Raw genomic sequence first — 14,564 nt, forward strand, 5'->3', positions numbered from 1 at the left:
AACGGTAGAAGAAAATGATACTACAATATTGTTCGGGAGACGGCACCCAGCCAAGGACCAGTACAAGAAAATAAAATTCAAATAAACTAGATGCAAAATACAGCAAGAACTAAAATACGCTTAGAATCCAATAGATGGGTAACAAAACCAAAACATCAAGGTCTATGAACTGTTGGAAAACGACTAGTCCATTGTGTCATAAATGCCCATTGTGCTCCCATATCAAGCTTATTTCCTTCTTTGACTGATACTATACTACATTACTACTCACATATTCAACAACTCGAGTGCAATGCAGAAGCGCGCCATTCAGAGGAATATAGTTAAACTTGTTGGTACAAATGTCGTAGAAGATTACTACAGAATAATCACAGGCAACCAAAACAAACTGCTCATCGCTTTTTCCAAATAATGCAAATTGAGATGTGATCTTTACTAGCGGCTCGAACGCCAAGTATTTTGTCCAAGAACCCTTACCACCACCAAAGTCATCCATCACCCATATGTCTAGGGTAGTCCAGCTACGAACACAAAGAGCAATTGATTCTTTCCACAATCCAAGCACACCACCAACTTAAAAACAATCATCATATGAGCCAATATGTGTAACATGAAATGTTTCATCACCTATATCAAACGAAATGATGTGTGCATTCATTAATTCAGTTTCATTTTGCTCATCATCACCAGTGTAGGCAACTTTTAAAACCTTCTCTTGTTCCACTGCACACCAGTAAAAAGTTCCTTTGAAGTATATTCTCTTGGTTTGAGCATTCGAATCAGGAAAAACGATAGTATTTTCCTTTACTAAACCATCACTCTTGATTTCTTTCCAAGAATTTGTAAGAAGGTTGTACACTTCAGCTTTGGGAGGAGGAATAACTATAACGTTATAGTCTACTTGATCATTATGATCCCGTCCACTATGTATAAGTCTAACAACTTTGTAATTATTCGACTTGAGATCACAACCAAAACCCACGGCAGCTGTAGGGAAAAATTCCGGGGAAGCTAGAGAGGGCAAGCTGCGACTCGGGAAGAAGCTTGAATTCCTTGATAGCTGGATTGCATAAAACAATGGCAGGTTTTTGTCCATACTCCATAGTCCAGCAAGACATATAATCCCATCACAATGACATGACATTTGAAAAGTAGAACCAGCATCTTTAAATTCACCCCTGCACTCTAAACCCATCGAATGCGGAAAATGGATATCTTCAAGAAAGCAACCATCAAAATCGTTGCGAAAATTGAACAATGACAATACCATTTCCATCTCGACAGGGTTGAGGTCTGCAATGAGAAAATGGCTAAAAAGGATGGTGGTGGAGGATGATGAGAGCTCGGTGCGCTTCGAAGAAGAAAGGTGTTTGGCTGCAAAGTTGGGATTATTGATCAAATCATTCCATGACCTACGGACACACTTGAACCGCATCAGAGATTTGGGATGCAACCTTGACATGATTTCCACCATAATCTCTTCGGCAAATTTGGAAAGCTCTGACATCTCTGCATGCACCTGACGTTGTACAAAATTAGATTAAATACAAATAGTACGTATATAAAGGAAGGCTTAATAAAAAAAATAAAAAAAACCCTATGCGGCTCTGGCCGCCCTCCCCCTCCCCCTACTGGTGTTTCCCACCAATCTACCGTGGACATCCTCGACTATTTATTCAACGCTTGGCGGCAATTAGGAAGCTCGCTCTCTTGATACTTCTGATCTCCTTTTCTTCGGGGTTTGATGTGTGGAAGGCATGGCTTCACAATCGGGATTGGCTGACCTTCGATGACGACTTTGTTTATATGATCGATGGTGATGGCGAGGTTTGGCGGCAGAACGGTTGGCCATCTCCTATCGGTGACGGCGTTGTGCCCTGGCAGGTTCCGGCCTTGATGTTTACCATGGTCAGGGCTGCAGCGAACGTCAGTGATGGTCAGTAGCGGATCCAGGATCCTAGACTTGTCTAGGCTAATTAGAAGTGCCCAATTTTTTTTATTTTTTTTTTGGAGGTTTGGAACCCAGTGGGAGGCTCATCCTCACGCCTTTATAATTTTTAATCAAAACATACAACGAATGGGACATAAGATGGAGTATCATTTGCAAACCATGACAGAAGATTTTTGTACCTCTTGGATTTCCGGTGATCCGTCATTATATTCAATACCTATAATATTATATAGATACCACCATTAAAATTATATATATCTATATTTCAGACATAACAGAGTATTCAAGTCGGCAAGTCACAGAGTAATTAAACAATGAAACCATGAAACCAAATAAGCAATTAAACAAACAACGTGGTGTGGTGTGTTGGTCGAACGGCCTAGTCTGGAACCCCCAGGTCTAGCTTTCGAATCTCAGCTCCATCCCGTGGCCAGCAGATTTGAGGGATCCTTTGGATTCGTGCGTCTGCGGTGTAGTGGATTAGTCTGGCTTCCGCCGCAATGTCGGTGCAGGTGTCTTGGCGCTGGGATACCACTGCATAGATGTGTGAGTTACTAACAACTAACTACCTGATAAAAAAACAAAAAAGCAATTAAACAAATGATATCAATAAGTTAATTAATTCAGGGAAATTTGTCAATCTCTCTCGAAGCGAAACCCTAACAAAAACTAGGTTTTTTTCCGGTTCCATCTCGTTGCTCGTCCTGCGGCTCCCGCCCGTGGCAAGCCTCCGGCTTCATCGCTGTGTGGTGAGTACGCCGGACGGGAATGTCTTGAGGCTATTGCTTAGGTGGTCTGGAAAGGTGTCGCCGCTTGATGCTCTGACAGGTTTGTTGGGGCAGCGGGGTTCTGATTTGAAGCCTTCAATGCGCGGCGGTGGTGATGTACAGAGGTGGAGCTTGGGCGGTTGATGGTCGTGGCGGCGTCGTCGTGGTGTTGATGGACATGGCGGCGTGGTGCTGGCGTCATGGGTGTGGCGATGGTCAAGGCGGCATGGTGCAGGCAACGTGGTCGTGGCGATGGTCATGGCGGCGTGATGCAGGCGACGTGGTCGTGGCGGCCTCGACTGACGGCAGGGAGGCCTGCTGTACGTGCTGCAAAGGCGTGAAGGAGGGGGAGAGTGGGACCAGGTGCTCATCAACTTGCTAGGCTTTGGGTTGTGACTTCTCTTCGGGCTGCTCTTTGGGCTTTCAATTGGGCTAGGGTTTTGCTCTCAACTCATCGCTATGTTTTTAGTTTAGTCTAATTATAATAAAGATCCTTGTATTAGGAACACTCTATGTACTTTGCCTACAGAATGATCGGTGATTCTACACATCTAGGTGCAAAATTCTTTGGTGTACCGCAATTGAGCGCACTGGCACCGAGAACTTTGTCTGCTATTATTCTTAGTTTAGAATTATGTTATTCTGCTAGGCTCCTGCAAAATGAACGGAATTATTTCAAGTGTAATGGCACCTATTCCCCAGGTGGAAACTATGTATTGGGCCATTCTAGCATGTGTTTGCTATGAATGAAATCATTACTTTCAAAAAAAAAAAAAATTAAACCATGAAACCAAATAAGCAATAATAGACTAATAGAGCAAATATGAAGAGCACAGAGTCACAGAGACATAAGAAGGAAACAAATCAACTAATCAAGTCGGCAAGTCTTTGGAATAAAAAAAAGTTAATAGAGTAAGAGATTTAATACCCAGAAATCCAGAATCACACAGATTCACGTACAGCAGCAACTCGCTCGCCAACTCCAATTCTCCAAAGTCCAAATCAAACAATCTCACGCAAGCATGCAGCAGCAAGCCAGCAAGTCAGCCACTGACCTCCATCCAAATGCACAAGCAGGTCTGCCTACAAAACCAGCAAACCACAAACCCAGAAATTTAGAGTAGATTCATGGGATTTCCCCAAATTGAAATTTAAATCTCCATGAAGATGAAAGATAGAGTAATTGTACCTGTGAAGCAGGGATCCCCAAATTGGATTGTGGGTTCACTGCGATTTCCGGCGACGGTTTGTGGGTTCACTTCAACTGACCTATTGAGTAGTGACCTGCTGCGGCCTGTGGGAGACTGGGAGTATGCTGGTATGGGCTGAAGGGACATATACTTAGGGGTTTTTGGGCCAAAATGTTGTCTAGGCTATAGCCCGTATAGCCTTCCATGTAGTTCCGCGCCTGGTGATGGTAGTGGCCAAGTGTTGAGGCCAAATCTAAGCCCAATTGATGGGCTTGAAGTGGTGCAATCCCGAGACCTGTGGAAGATCTGGGTTTGGGACCCAAGTATTAGTGATCTGCATCTCTGCTATGCCGGATTTTAGTGGTGTCTCCATCACCGAGAGAGTAGTCTCCGACCATATTCAAGGACAAGGAGGAGAAGTTGGGGCTTGGGTCGTAGGGCCTTAGTTCAAATGTGGGCTATTCAATTGCAGGTTCAAGGCAGTGGACTGGTGGCTTGGAATTGTTTTTGGCCTACTGCATTTCGTGACCCTTTGGATCTTACATTCGTGGGAGGCTCTTTGCAATTTACTAGTACTTTTGTACACCAATTGAGGTCTCTAGGCGAACTTACTAGTCTAGTTGTTTCGAGTCATGTAATATTCACTAGGTTACGAGCTTCTCCTGCTAGTTGCTTGTTTAGAATAAGTGAGCTCATTTTGTTTGCAATGAGGGTTACTTGTCATTTGTTAGGAAGCTTGTGCCATCTAAAACTTTTGGCATGAGACTACTTATGATGTATGTGTCTTCTGATAATGGATAAGTAATGAAGTTATCTATTTCTCAAAAAAAAAAAAAAGGCTTAAAATCCGAAATCTCAGAATTGGAGCCTGACGAAGAAAATGCCTCTTACTTACCTGGAAATGGGGTATCAATCTGATTACTCCTGTAGGCAAGCAGGAACATGTGGTTTAATGATCTGACTATAGCATCTCCATATTCCTTGTGTTTTTTTTTTGGGGTTAAGCCCGTATGCCCAAAAACTCATGGTATTTTGCCCATTTGATCCAACATCTAGGTATTTTGCCCAATTACACAACTTTTAGGGGAAAATACTCATAAGGGTAGTCCTTTCTAAAGTAGTGCCTAGTATATCCTATGCTGACTTTTGGGTTCAAAATTCACTTTTTCTTAGAAAACCCTGTTCCAATTTTTGAGAAAAACAAAACTAGCCTTCAACATGCCTAAGTTTTTCACCTAACGGCTTCCTGCCTAACGGTTACTTTAACAGGCGGAATCACTGCTGCTTGTTTCTATCCAAAACTGTGGCAAAGTTTTACTAAGCTAAAGGAAATCTGAGCCTAAAGAGAGTATATGATAATGGCAGATCACAAGTAGTAAAACAACAGATAACGGATAACTTTGTTGAAATAAAAATTTGATGAAGTGGGTGAACACACTGAAATTATTTATATAAACATGATTACAACCTAAGAATCCAGAGCCTCATTCTCAGGTAAACAGCTAAAAAGCTATTTAGCTATCCATAAGAATGATTACAGTACTTACTTGTAACTGGAAGCACACTTCACACTAGACAGGAAAGAAAGATCACACTGCTACTTCTTGAGAGAAGACTCTTCTGCTCAAGTTCTTAAACTATTTTACAGATTGTGGAAGTTTTTGATGTGTGTGGTTTTTTCGATGCCTCTACAAATGAAATGCAAGCTCCTTATATAGAGAGCGGACTCCAAACTTAAATTCAAAACAGCAAATATACAGTTCAACTCCGTGATTTCCTGCTTTCCTGAGTGCTCCTGTTGGTGGAGGTCGGACAAGGAAAAGGCAGGTTCCTTTTTGGGTGAAATGTTTTTCACCTTTCTTTTTTGAAAAGCAAAAGTAGCTTTTGGGAAGAGTCCAAAAGTACTTTCGGTGTTTTCTACACCTGCTGCTTCACATGTTCTCGTCTGTTTCAGAATTATGGCCTAAGACAAAGGAGTTGTTGTCGGCTTGGGCCATTCTATCCGTTGTGGCATTATCTTCAACGTCTGTATCAACATACATCTTGTAGTGGTTGTCATTTTCAAGACGTTCTATCCACTGCATGCATGCCATCGTTGAGTCTATCTATTTTCTGGTGAGAGATAGAAACAGGTCACTGCTGACTACGTCAGGATGATCATAGGCAGTGATAATAGTTTTTTCTCCTGCTGCCAGGAAGGTATTGTTGATATCTTCAGAGATGATCTTCTTCATATATTCCAGGGCCATGGCTTTCATCCATGGGATGCTTGAATTTGGTTGTCCGTTGTACCCAACACAGGCAGGTTGTAGATATTTTCTTTGAATAATTCTCACATAATGATATGGAGAAATGTATTCAACCTCACCGTTTGCCTTTCTAATCCATTCTGGAGGAGTGGATCTGAACTTCAGTCGAAGTGTACAGTCATTTTTTCTGATATTTTTGACTGTGTTGACAATGATGGGCGGCAATCCTTTTAGATCATCATTTGTTTTGCTCCATAGATTATGGACAAAACCATTTTCAACAAGCCAAAGCTTGTGTTCTTGAGGATGTTCACTCTGAACATTAACCAAGTATCTTCCAACGTATGATCCTGAGACAATGAAGAGGGTTGGAGGAACAAGGTCTTCTGAATTGTGTCTTCCTATCAGATTGTGGAAATCATGCCAATCTGATTCATTGAGTGCCATGATAGGGACCCTAGCACTTTCTAGATGTTCAAGGAAGTTAATTTTTTCTTTCTTAACAGCACTCTGCTGTATTTCTTCGAACTGTGGTCTTGCATTCTCGTATAGTTCTTCAGCTAATGCAAAGAGAGCTGGAAACATTAGACCACTGCTTCTTTCCTGAAAGGCAAATAAAAGATTATCCAGAATTGCCTTTTGGTGGTAAGCTAATCTCCTGCCAGTTCTGAACACAGGAGTATTGAACGTTCGAAGTTCATAGTTAAAGACATTTAGGACTCCAGTTGGAGTAGGTTTGCTTTTTGGCAAAGCAACAGCCGTCAACGGTCTTGATGAGCCTTTACCGTCTGCCGTTTGAGACGGGCTAGTCAATCCTTTACCCTGGGATTGATCAGTTGTGGCTAAGCCTTTTGAACTTAGCAGGAACCTCTTGAGGATTTTTTCTTTGGGATCCTCATCGGTTTCATGTTCTTTCCCAGCTCTTCTGCTTCTGGGATTGCGACCTTCGTCGTCGTCATCATTTCTTTTACTGAACATGGCTAATTCCCTTGTTAAGGCGTCTGGAAGATAGTTCTTGTTTCCTGCAATTAATTCAACAACATAATCATATTGGTTAAGGAATAATTGCCAGTTAGCTAGTCTTCCTCTATCAGCAGCTTTATCAAGTTTGAAATTTTTGAAATTCTTTACTCTGGCACAATCGGTGCGGACAGTAAAGGGTTTTCCAAGGAAAGCTGGAGAATTTAAAATAGTTTTCTTAACAGCCAAAATTTCTTTTTCCCCTGTGGGATAATTTAGTTCTGCAGGGCTAAACTTGCCACTACAAAATTGACAGATCTTTTTAATGTTAGTTCCAGGCGCTTTCGCCAGAACTACACCGGACCAGTAATTATCGCTCGCATCTGTTTGGAGGATAATCTCGTCATTCTCTTCAGGTTGTTGAAGAGGAGGGAGGTTTTTGCAAAGATTTTTTATCTGCTTTACAGTTTTTTCATCATCTTCTGTGAAGTTCCATTTTCTTTTGGAACTCGTTTTAGGTGATAACATTGCTGTTAACCCTGATATTTTTGGGATGAAATCTCTTCCATAATTTATGACACCAAGGAATCTCTCTAGACTTTTGGCATCAGGAATTCTATCTGGGAATTTCCAGATTTTCTCAAGGATGTGAGGTTGGAGTTTTATCACTCCATTCTTGATATTTATTCCTAGGAAATCAACTTCATCAAGGATAAAGAAGATTTTCTTTTCACCTAGGATAATTCCATGCTGAACTATCAGCTTTACAACCTCATGGAGGTGTTTCATGTGTTCTTCTCTGTTTTTGGAGAAGACAAGAATGTCATCTATATAGACGACGCAGAACTCCGCAACATGTTTAAAGATATTATCCATTTTTCTCTGGAAGATGGAGGGAGCTTGCTTCAGACCAAAAGGCATTACTAACCATTCGTAATGTCCTTGAGGTGTTCCAAATGCAGTGAGAGGCACACTCTCAGGATGCATCTTGACCTGCCAGAAACCCGACTTTGCGTCGAATTTCGAAAAGACTTTCGCTCCTCTGAGCTGGTTGATCAGCACTCTTACTTGAGCAATTTGATAACCGTCTTTGACAGTCTTTTTGTTGACATCTCTGTAGTCAATCACCATTCTAGCTTTTCCTCTTAGATTTTCTGCATGATTTCTCACGTAGAATGCTGGAGCATGATGAGGGCTAGTGGAAGGTTGAATTAATCTCTTGTTCAGGAGATCTTCAATATCTTTTCTGAATTCTTTTTGGTCTTCCTCTTTGTATTGAGGAATGGCTTTGACATGACAGATAGCATTCATGTCATGCAATCTTAATTCACAGACCACTGGGTCTTTTTCCCAAAACTTTTGAGGATCTTCATCGATGTTCTGCTCGAGTAGTTTCTTGATTTTCTCAAGAGTGAGAATTTTCTGAGATTCAAGCTTATTCTGAAAGTGCTTGAGGTTATGCTCATGGATGAAACTAGCTTCTTCTTCTTCACTAGTTTCTTCTTCTTCTTCTTCAGAAGATTCTTCAACAAGTAATTCTTCTTGTTGTTTGATTTGGAGTATGGGTTCAAACTTGGGTTTGTAGGGGGTAAGATCACCACTATTCTGTTGCGATCTCTGATATTGGGTAGTGAAGTTTGGTCCTACCACACTTTTGGCTTGAGTAAGCCTATCTGCCCAGAACACCCGTTCTCCCTTTCTGAAGCCGATTGCTTCTTCATCCTGAATAAATCTCTGTTGGAGAATGAAATCATTACCCAACAAGAAATCTGCACCTTGGCCTTCAGATTGCCAGACATTATGGATGGTAAATGTTCCTCCACCAATGGTGATATGAACATTTTTTGCTACTTTATTCATGGTGAGATGGCTTCCATCAAAAGTAACACCAGTAGCTGTTTTCTTTTCTTCTTTCCAGAGTTTTTCTGGAATTGCAAATCTTTTTGCAACTGTAAATCCTGATCCATTATCTACAAAGGCATGTAGATGATATTTTTTATAATCAGGGAATTTTAGTCCAATCTCTATGTAGTTGCTGTATCTACTTGTAGAGACGACTTTCGATTGCTGAAGCTCCTTTTCTTGAGCTTGTTCCTTTGGAATGAATGGTTTACATTCTTCTGGAACCTTGTTCTGAGTGGGAGATTTATCAAAACTAGAAGGTTTTGTATCATCCCAGTCTGTAGGAATTATCTCTTTGCTATCTGGATTACTGAACCATGACGGAGGGTCATATCTGACTTTATAATCATACTTGCCCGAAGGTTGGCCAAGTAGATCCCATGTTTCAATAACTGTTATAGCTGCTTCTTGCTTTGCTAAGAGATGAACAGTTTCTGGTGGTTTCACCAGTTCTATATTTTCTGGTGTTTCAACCAGTTCAAAGTTGTCATTGATTTTTTCTTCGATGATGTCTTCCTTTTTCGAGGAAGATGGTTGTTCCATGGTTTCCTGGAACAAAGTTTCTACTTCTTTCTCTTTTTTCTCAGAGAAATATTCTTCATATTCTTGTTCAACCAGTTGGCTGACAAGCCCATTCTTGGTTTTTCTTCTTGCTTCAGCTATGAAGCATTCTTTGTGATAAGTCTTTTTTGACTCTTCACAAAACATAGGGAGACCATTCTTTTCATGACATAAGCAGTAGTCGCAAACGAATGTACCAGGGTTCACCTGATAAGAAGACATTAAGGATTCTGTCTTGCTTTCTTCCCAGTTTTTGATTCTCAAAACATTCATTTGTCTGGATTCGAAGTACTCTACTTCAGAATCTGTCTCAGACTCATATGAATCTTCTTCTTCAGACCAGGCAGAGTAAACTGACCTGTCGTCTTCTTCATCATCAGAATAAGCTATTTCGTAGCCTTTCATATTTGCAGATTCTACTATGTGCTCATATTCTTCAAAGAGAGCCTTAGTAGAAGATCTTTTACCCTTTTCCGGGCATTCATTGGCGTAGTGCCCTTCAGCTTTACATAACCAACATCTGCAAGCTTTCTTGCTTGGTTGTTTATGTTGATGAGTATTCTTCTTTTTCTTGAAGAATTTCTTTTTTGGATCTTCATTTTGTTGTTTCTTATAATTGGTACTTTTCTTGAATTTCCAATTCTTTTTTTGATTACTCTTTTTGAACTTTTTAGAGTAATATTTTCCTTTCTTCTTTCTGTGGAACTTGGATTCATGACATCCCCAGTTGGTTGGCATATCCAGTATTCCGTAACAGAAATTTTCAACTCCTTTGAGTTGTTTCTTGGCCATCTTAGCTCTAAGATTGGCTTTGCATTGTTCTTTCAGTAATTGCCGGATTCTGTCGGAAATTCCTCCAACTGAAAATCTTTCAATTGGTTTTTCTGCTATGCTTTCTCGCACAGCTGTTCTCCATGGTTCAGGGAGTTTCCTGTGCAACAGATTGACTAGATCAGTGCTTTCTAGTTCACCAATTGTACAGTAATATTCTTGAAATTCATTCAAGTATTCTTCAAAATATCTCATGTCACAAATTTTGAGAGCATAGATATTTGATTTGGCCGTTTCTCTGGCCTTTTCACTCATATTTGCAGAATCTCCACAGAACTGATCGTACAGGGGTACTGCAAAATCATACGGAGATTTTGAAGCTTTGATATCTTCAAGCCATTCTTTTCCTCTGGCCGTTTCTTTGAAAGAGAAATAATATTTCTTGGCTACTCCTGTGAGAGTAGTTTCAAAGTACATCTGAAGATCAGGAGCTTCGAATTTTCCAAAGGTGAGAGCAGATGCCATCATCAGGCTGTCTACCCATTGGTCAAGAGTTTTTCTCTTGTCTAGAGTTTTATCCAGATCTAACCAGATACCAAAATTGGTAATTGGTACACTGGGTATCTTGTCCTCTGGGACAAATCTTTGAGAATTTCTTTCTCCATTTCTGCCCGTAGGGGCCTTCTGTATAGGGAGCTTTACCTTTCCCTTTTCTCTGGTGATGGAAGTTTTGGAGCTTTCTCCTTCTTCCATTTCAACATCCTGGTAAGGAAGGAGTTTTCTTTCCTTTCCTGGATTGAAATTTTTCATTTCTTCGATTAGTTTTTCTAATCGTTCTGGATTTTCACAATTCTCAGCTTCTTCATACAGATCATAGAGCTTTTGTGCTCTAAGCATGTTGACTGGTCTGTTTAGATCAGCTTCAAGGTCTTCTTCAGTAATTGGATCTTCAATAGTGGATTTTGTGCGTACTAGCTTCTCTAGTGCTGTAGCATCTTCTGAGAAGATTTTTGTTTATCCTGATATTCTCAGGACAGACATCACTTTTTCTGTGATTGTCAAAATTTAGACTGATTTCTCCAGTCTTTCTGCTTTCATAAATTTTAGCTTTTGCACTTTCTGCTGGTAGCTTCGGACCAGATAATTTCCATTCAATAGGAAACGTTACTTCATTCCAAGTAACCTTGTGGATCTGTTGTGAATGGTTCTTCTGACTGGTGAGGAATCCAGTAGTAAGACCAGGGATGTTTGATATCCTTGTCTTTGGCTCTACTGTAGTACTCATCAGTTTATAGTATATCCTGTATACTATTGCCAATTCTTGCATATCCTTTTTCATAGATATGTCATCTGTCTTGACTCTCAGTCTGAGACAGTGAGCTGCATCTTTCAAGCTGGTAGAGAAGTTGGGGAAGCAGTTGAAATATGCTACTTGGTTGCACAGAGATGCTTCAAGGGTTCCCAAAAGACTAGCTTGAAAATCTTCCAGTCTATTGTCTTGTAAGACACATAGAACTGAACAGTTTATTCCTTCACGAGCTAGAAGCTTTATGCCTACTTGGACTGCTCCAATATGCATAAATTGATATTTTTTTGATCTGGCTCTGGCGACTTCATCTGGAGTGATCATCAGTAGATCTGTTTCTCCTGTTGTAGAGGGGGTTGTAAATTCCAGCAATTTGAAATGATGGCTGTCCATCAGGTCAAATGTTCCCCTTTTGTATATTTGTTTGAAATCTAGCTTTGGAATTGAGGCGTTTTTTACCTCATGCTCGATTTCATTGTATTCAAATTCTTCAGAATTTAGGAGTTGTACTCCTTTCTTTTTCCCGAAGATGCTCATCATATTGACATTTCGAGTTTCTTTCGGGTTTTCATACCGAATACTAGTAGAACTAGTTGAGGGATCCAGAAAAATCAAGTTTGGAACAGGATTCTCTGGTCTTTCTAATGGTTTGAATCCATTAGTTTTCTTTTTTACTGTAGGCACTTTCTTGTCCTTCAGTATAGTCTTCATAGAATCCAGCGTTTTTTGCTGTTCATTGATTTTTTTACTAACACTTGTTAGCTTTTCTTCTTCCGTTTTTGGAAGATCTTTGATATAATCCAGTTTGTTTTCCAGTTTTTCTAACTGGTGGATTATAACAGGAATTTTTTCTAGATGTTCTTGATATCTAGATATTTCTTGCTGCAGGATCTGATATTTTTCATCAGAAGATTTTAATAGAGAATTCAGTCTCTCTATTATTAAATCAGACATTGTCCCCATTGGGGATTCCCCTGCTGAGCTATTTTACAAGCTCTGATACCAGTGAATTGCGGATCTAACCAATGCTCAGGTAGTCAAGAGGTTTTTGTTCCTCTTCAAGTACATATAGAAGATTATCAATATCTTCTTCTAATTTATAGATCCTGGTTTGGAGTCTATAAATAATATCCCAATAGTTGGGAGTTTCTCTGTTAAGACGTTCTTTATAGTCTTTCAATTTTTCCAACTTTTCTCTTTCTTTTTTCAATTCTTTGCTAGTGCTTTTACAAATAGCATTTAATTCAAGTCTGTCAACGATCGAAATTATGAATAGTAAAACTAACTGTTTACCTTCGAGATAGAGGATGAAATTTAGCTGCAATTATGATTTAGACAAATAAATTCAAGATGGGCCCACCACGTTTCATCAAAGGAAAATAATAGTAAAAGCAATATTTGGAATAAGAGAGAGGGGTACTTACGGGATAAACATTTAAGTGAAAGGAATAGTTGGGAGAAAAAGAGAAAAATTTTGTGTGAATGGGGTTTAAAATAAGTTGGTGGAGTGTATGGGGTGGTATTTGGTATTTTCTGGGTAAGTGGTCATTATCCCTTTTTTTTTTCCCTAAAAACGATTGGATTTGTCATCCCCAAAGCTTCACGTTTAAATAACAATGAATGATCAACGATTCTTTCCATTTCAGCCTTTTAACCAAAAACAAAAAATGTAAAATAATCAGCTATACTGTGAAAAGCTAAACATAATTTATTTTGTATTTTACCTTGTTTTTTTTCAATGCATGATGAGTTTTCCTCAAAAAAGAAAAGTTAAAAAAAAAAAACACACAGAATGCAAAGACTGGGACAGAAATCCACTAAATCTCACCAGCAATGGTTGGAACTTATTGAAAATTAAAAAAAAAAAAACAACTTGAAAATAAAGAGACCCAACCCAATTAGAGCAAGTCCACTGGTAAGTTCTTGACTGGGCATAGTCAAGAAAAATCTGACTATATGACCTTGAGATGGATTCTGATGCTTCCACCGGTGATTTTTTGACCGGGCAAGAAGATGACTTCCTTGACCGAAGCCAAGAAAAAAGGCAACGGGCTGACATTTTTCTTGACCAGCCAAAGCATCTGCCAGCTCGGCCAACTGATGGCGTCACCCACATTATCTACAGAAATGGAGAAGTCGACGCGCTGAAGTAAGGCAGTGGAGGACGAGACGCTGACGCGTGGCGCCGCAATTAGGCAGGATTTGACGCCCAGTCGCCGAGAGGATGCAGGAAAACTGGAATTCCAGCCGGGTCATGTTGCACGGCTGTGGGAGGCCTTCGATCTCCTTCTGGGCTGAGTGGTGAGGTGAGGCAACACTGTGGGGAGGACGAGCGGGCCAAGCCGAGCCCGTATGGCCCGGGTCCGTTGCTGGAGGACTCACGACGACGCCGGAAAACTCGGGTCTGGTCGGTCGGGACTCGACAGGTCTGAGGAGACGCGGAGGAGAGAGAAGAGAGAGTTTCAGGGGTGAAAGTGAAGAAAAGAGGAAAAATCTGTCTTTATGAAAAAGGATCATAAATTTTTGATATTTATAGAAAATTTTCAAATTTTCAAAAATTTATAACTAATTCATACGAACTCCGATTTTTGCATTCCACATATGCACGAACTCGTATCGACGATCTCTATAATTTTCATGAAGAAAGTTTTCCCAAATTATGTATGTGTAAAAAGTCGATTTTCGAGACCCCCCTAAAATTATATAATAATGAACAGTGTTGACCGGGCAAGAAAAACAACGGGTGTAAACCCATGTCCAGTGGCAGTGAATAGTAACTTGACTGGTCGAATTCTCGACTTCTTGACTTTGCTTTTTCTTGACTACGGGTGCACTTGCTCTTAGACCGAAAGGCCTGGCCTAAAAACATGGCCCAATCACCTAAGCCCAACCACAAAGAACTAGCCT

The 14,564-nt window shown here is 40.3% G+C and overlaps 1 protein-coding gene across 1 annotated transcript; it reads right to left on the reverse strand.

Annotated features, from left to right (window-relative positions):
* Window positions 1–574: 574 nt before the first annotated feature.
* LOC133722715 (putative F-box protein At3g16210) lies at window positions 575–1,507 on the reverse strand. The gene has a single exon (XM_062149589.1). It carries the CDS (start codon window positions 1,505–1,507, stop codon window positions 575–577), a length of 933 nt encoding a protein of 310 aa, XP_062005573.1.
* Between the last annotated feature and the right edge of the window lie 13,057 nt (window positions 1,508–14,564).

Source organism: Rosa rugosa, chromosome 7 (assembly GCF_958449725.1).
Source record: "Rosa rugosa chromosome 7, drRosRugo1.1, whole genome shotgun sequence".
In the NCBI taxonomy this organism is placed as follows: domain Eukaryota; kingdom Viridiplantae; phylum Streptophyta; class Magnoliopsida; order Rosales; family Rosaceae; genus Rosa; species Rosa rugosa.

Bases quoted from the DNA above. Each gene is read 5' to 3' on its own strand.
- LOC133722715 (XM_062149589.1), bottom strand. From the start codon at position 1,507: ATGTCAGAGCTTTCCAAATTTGCCGAAGAGATTATGGTGGAAATCATG.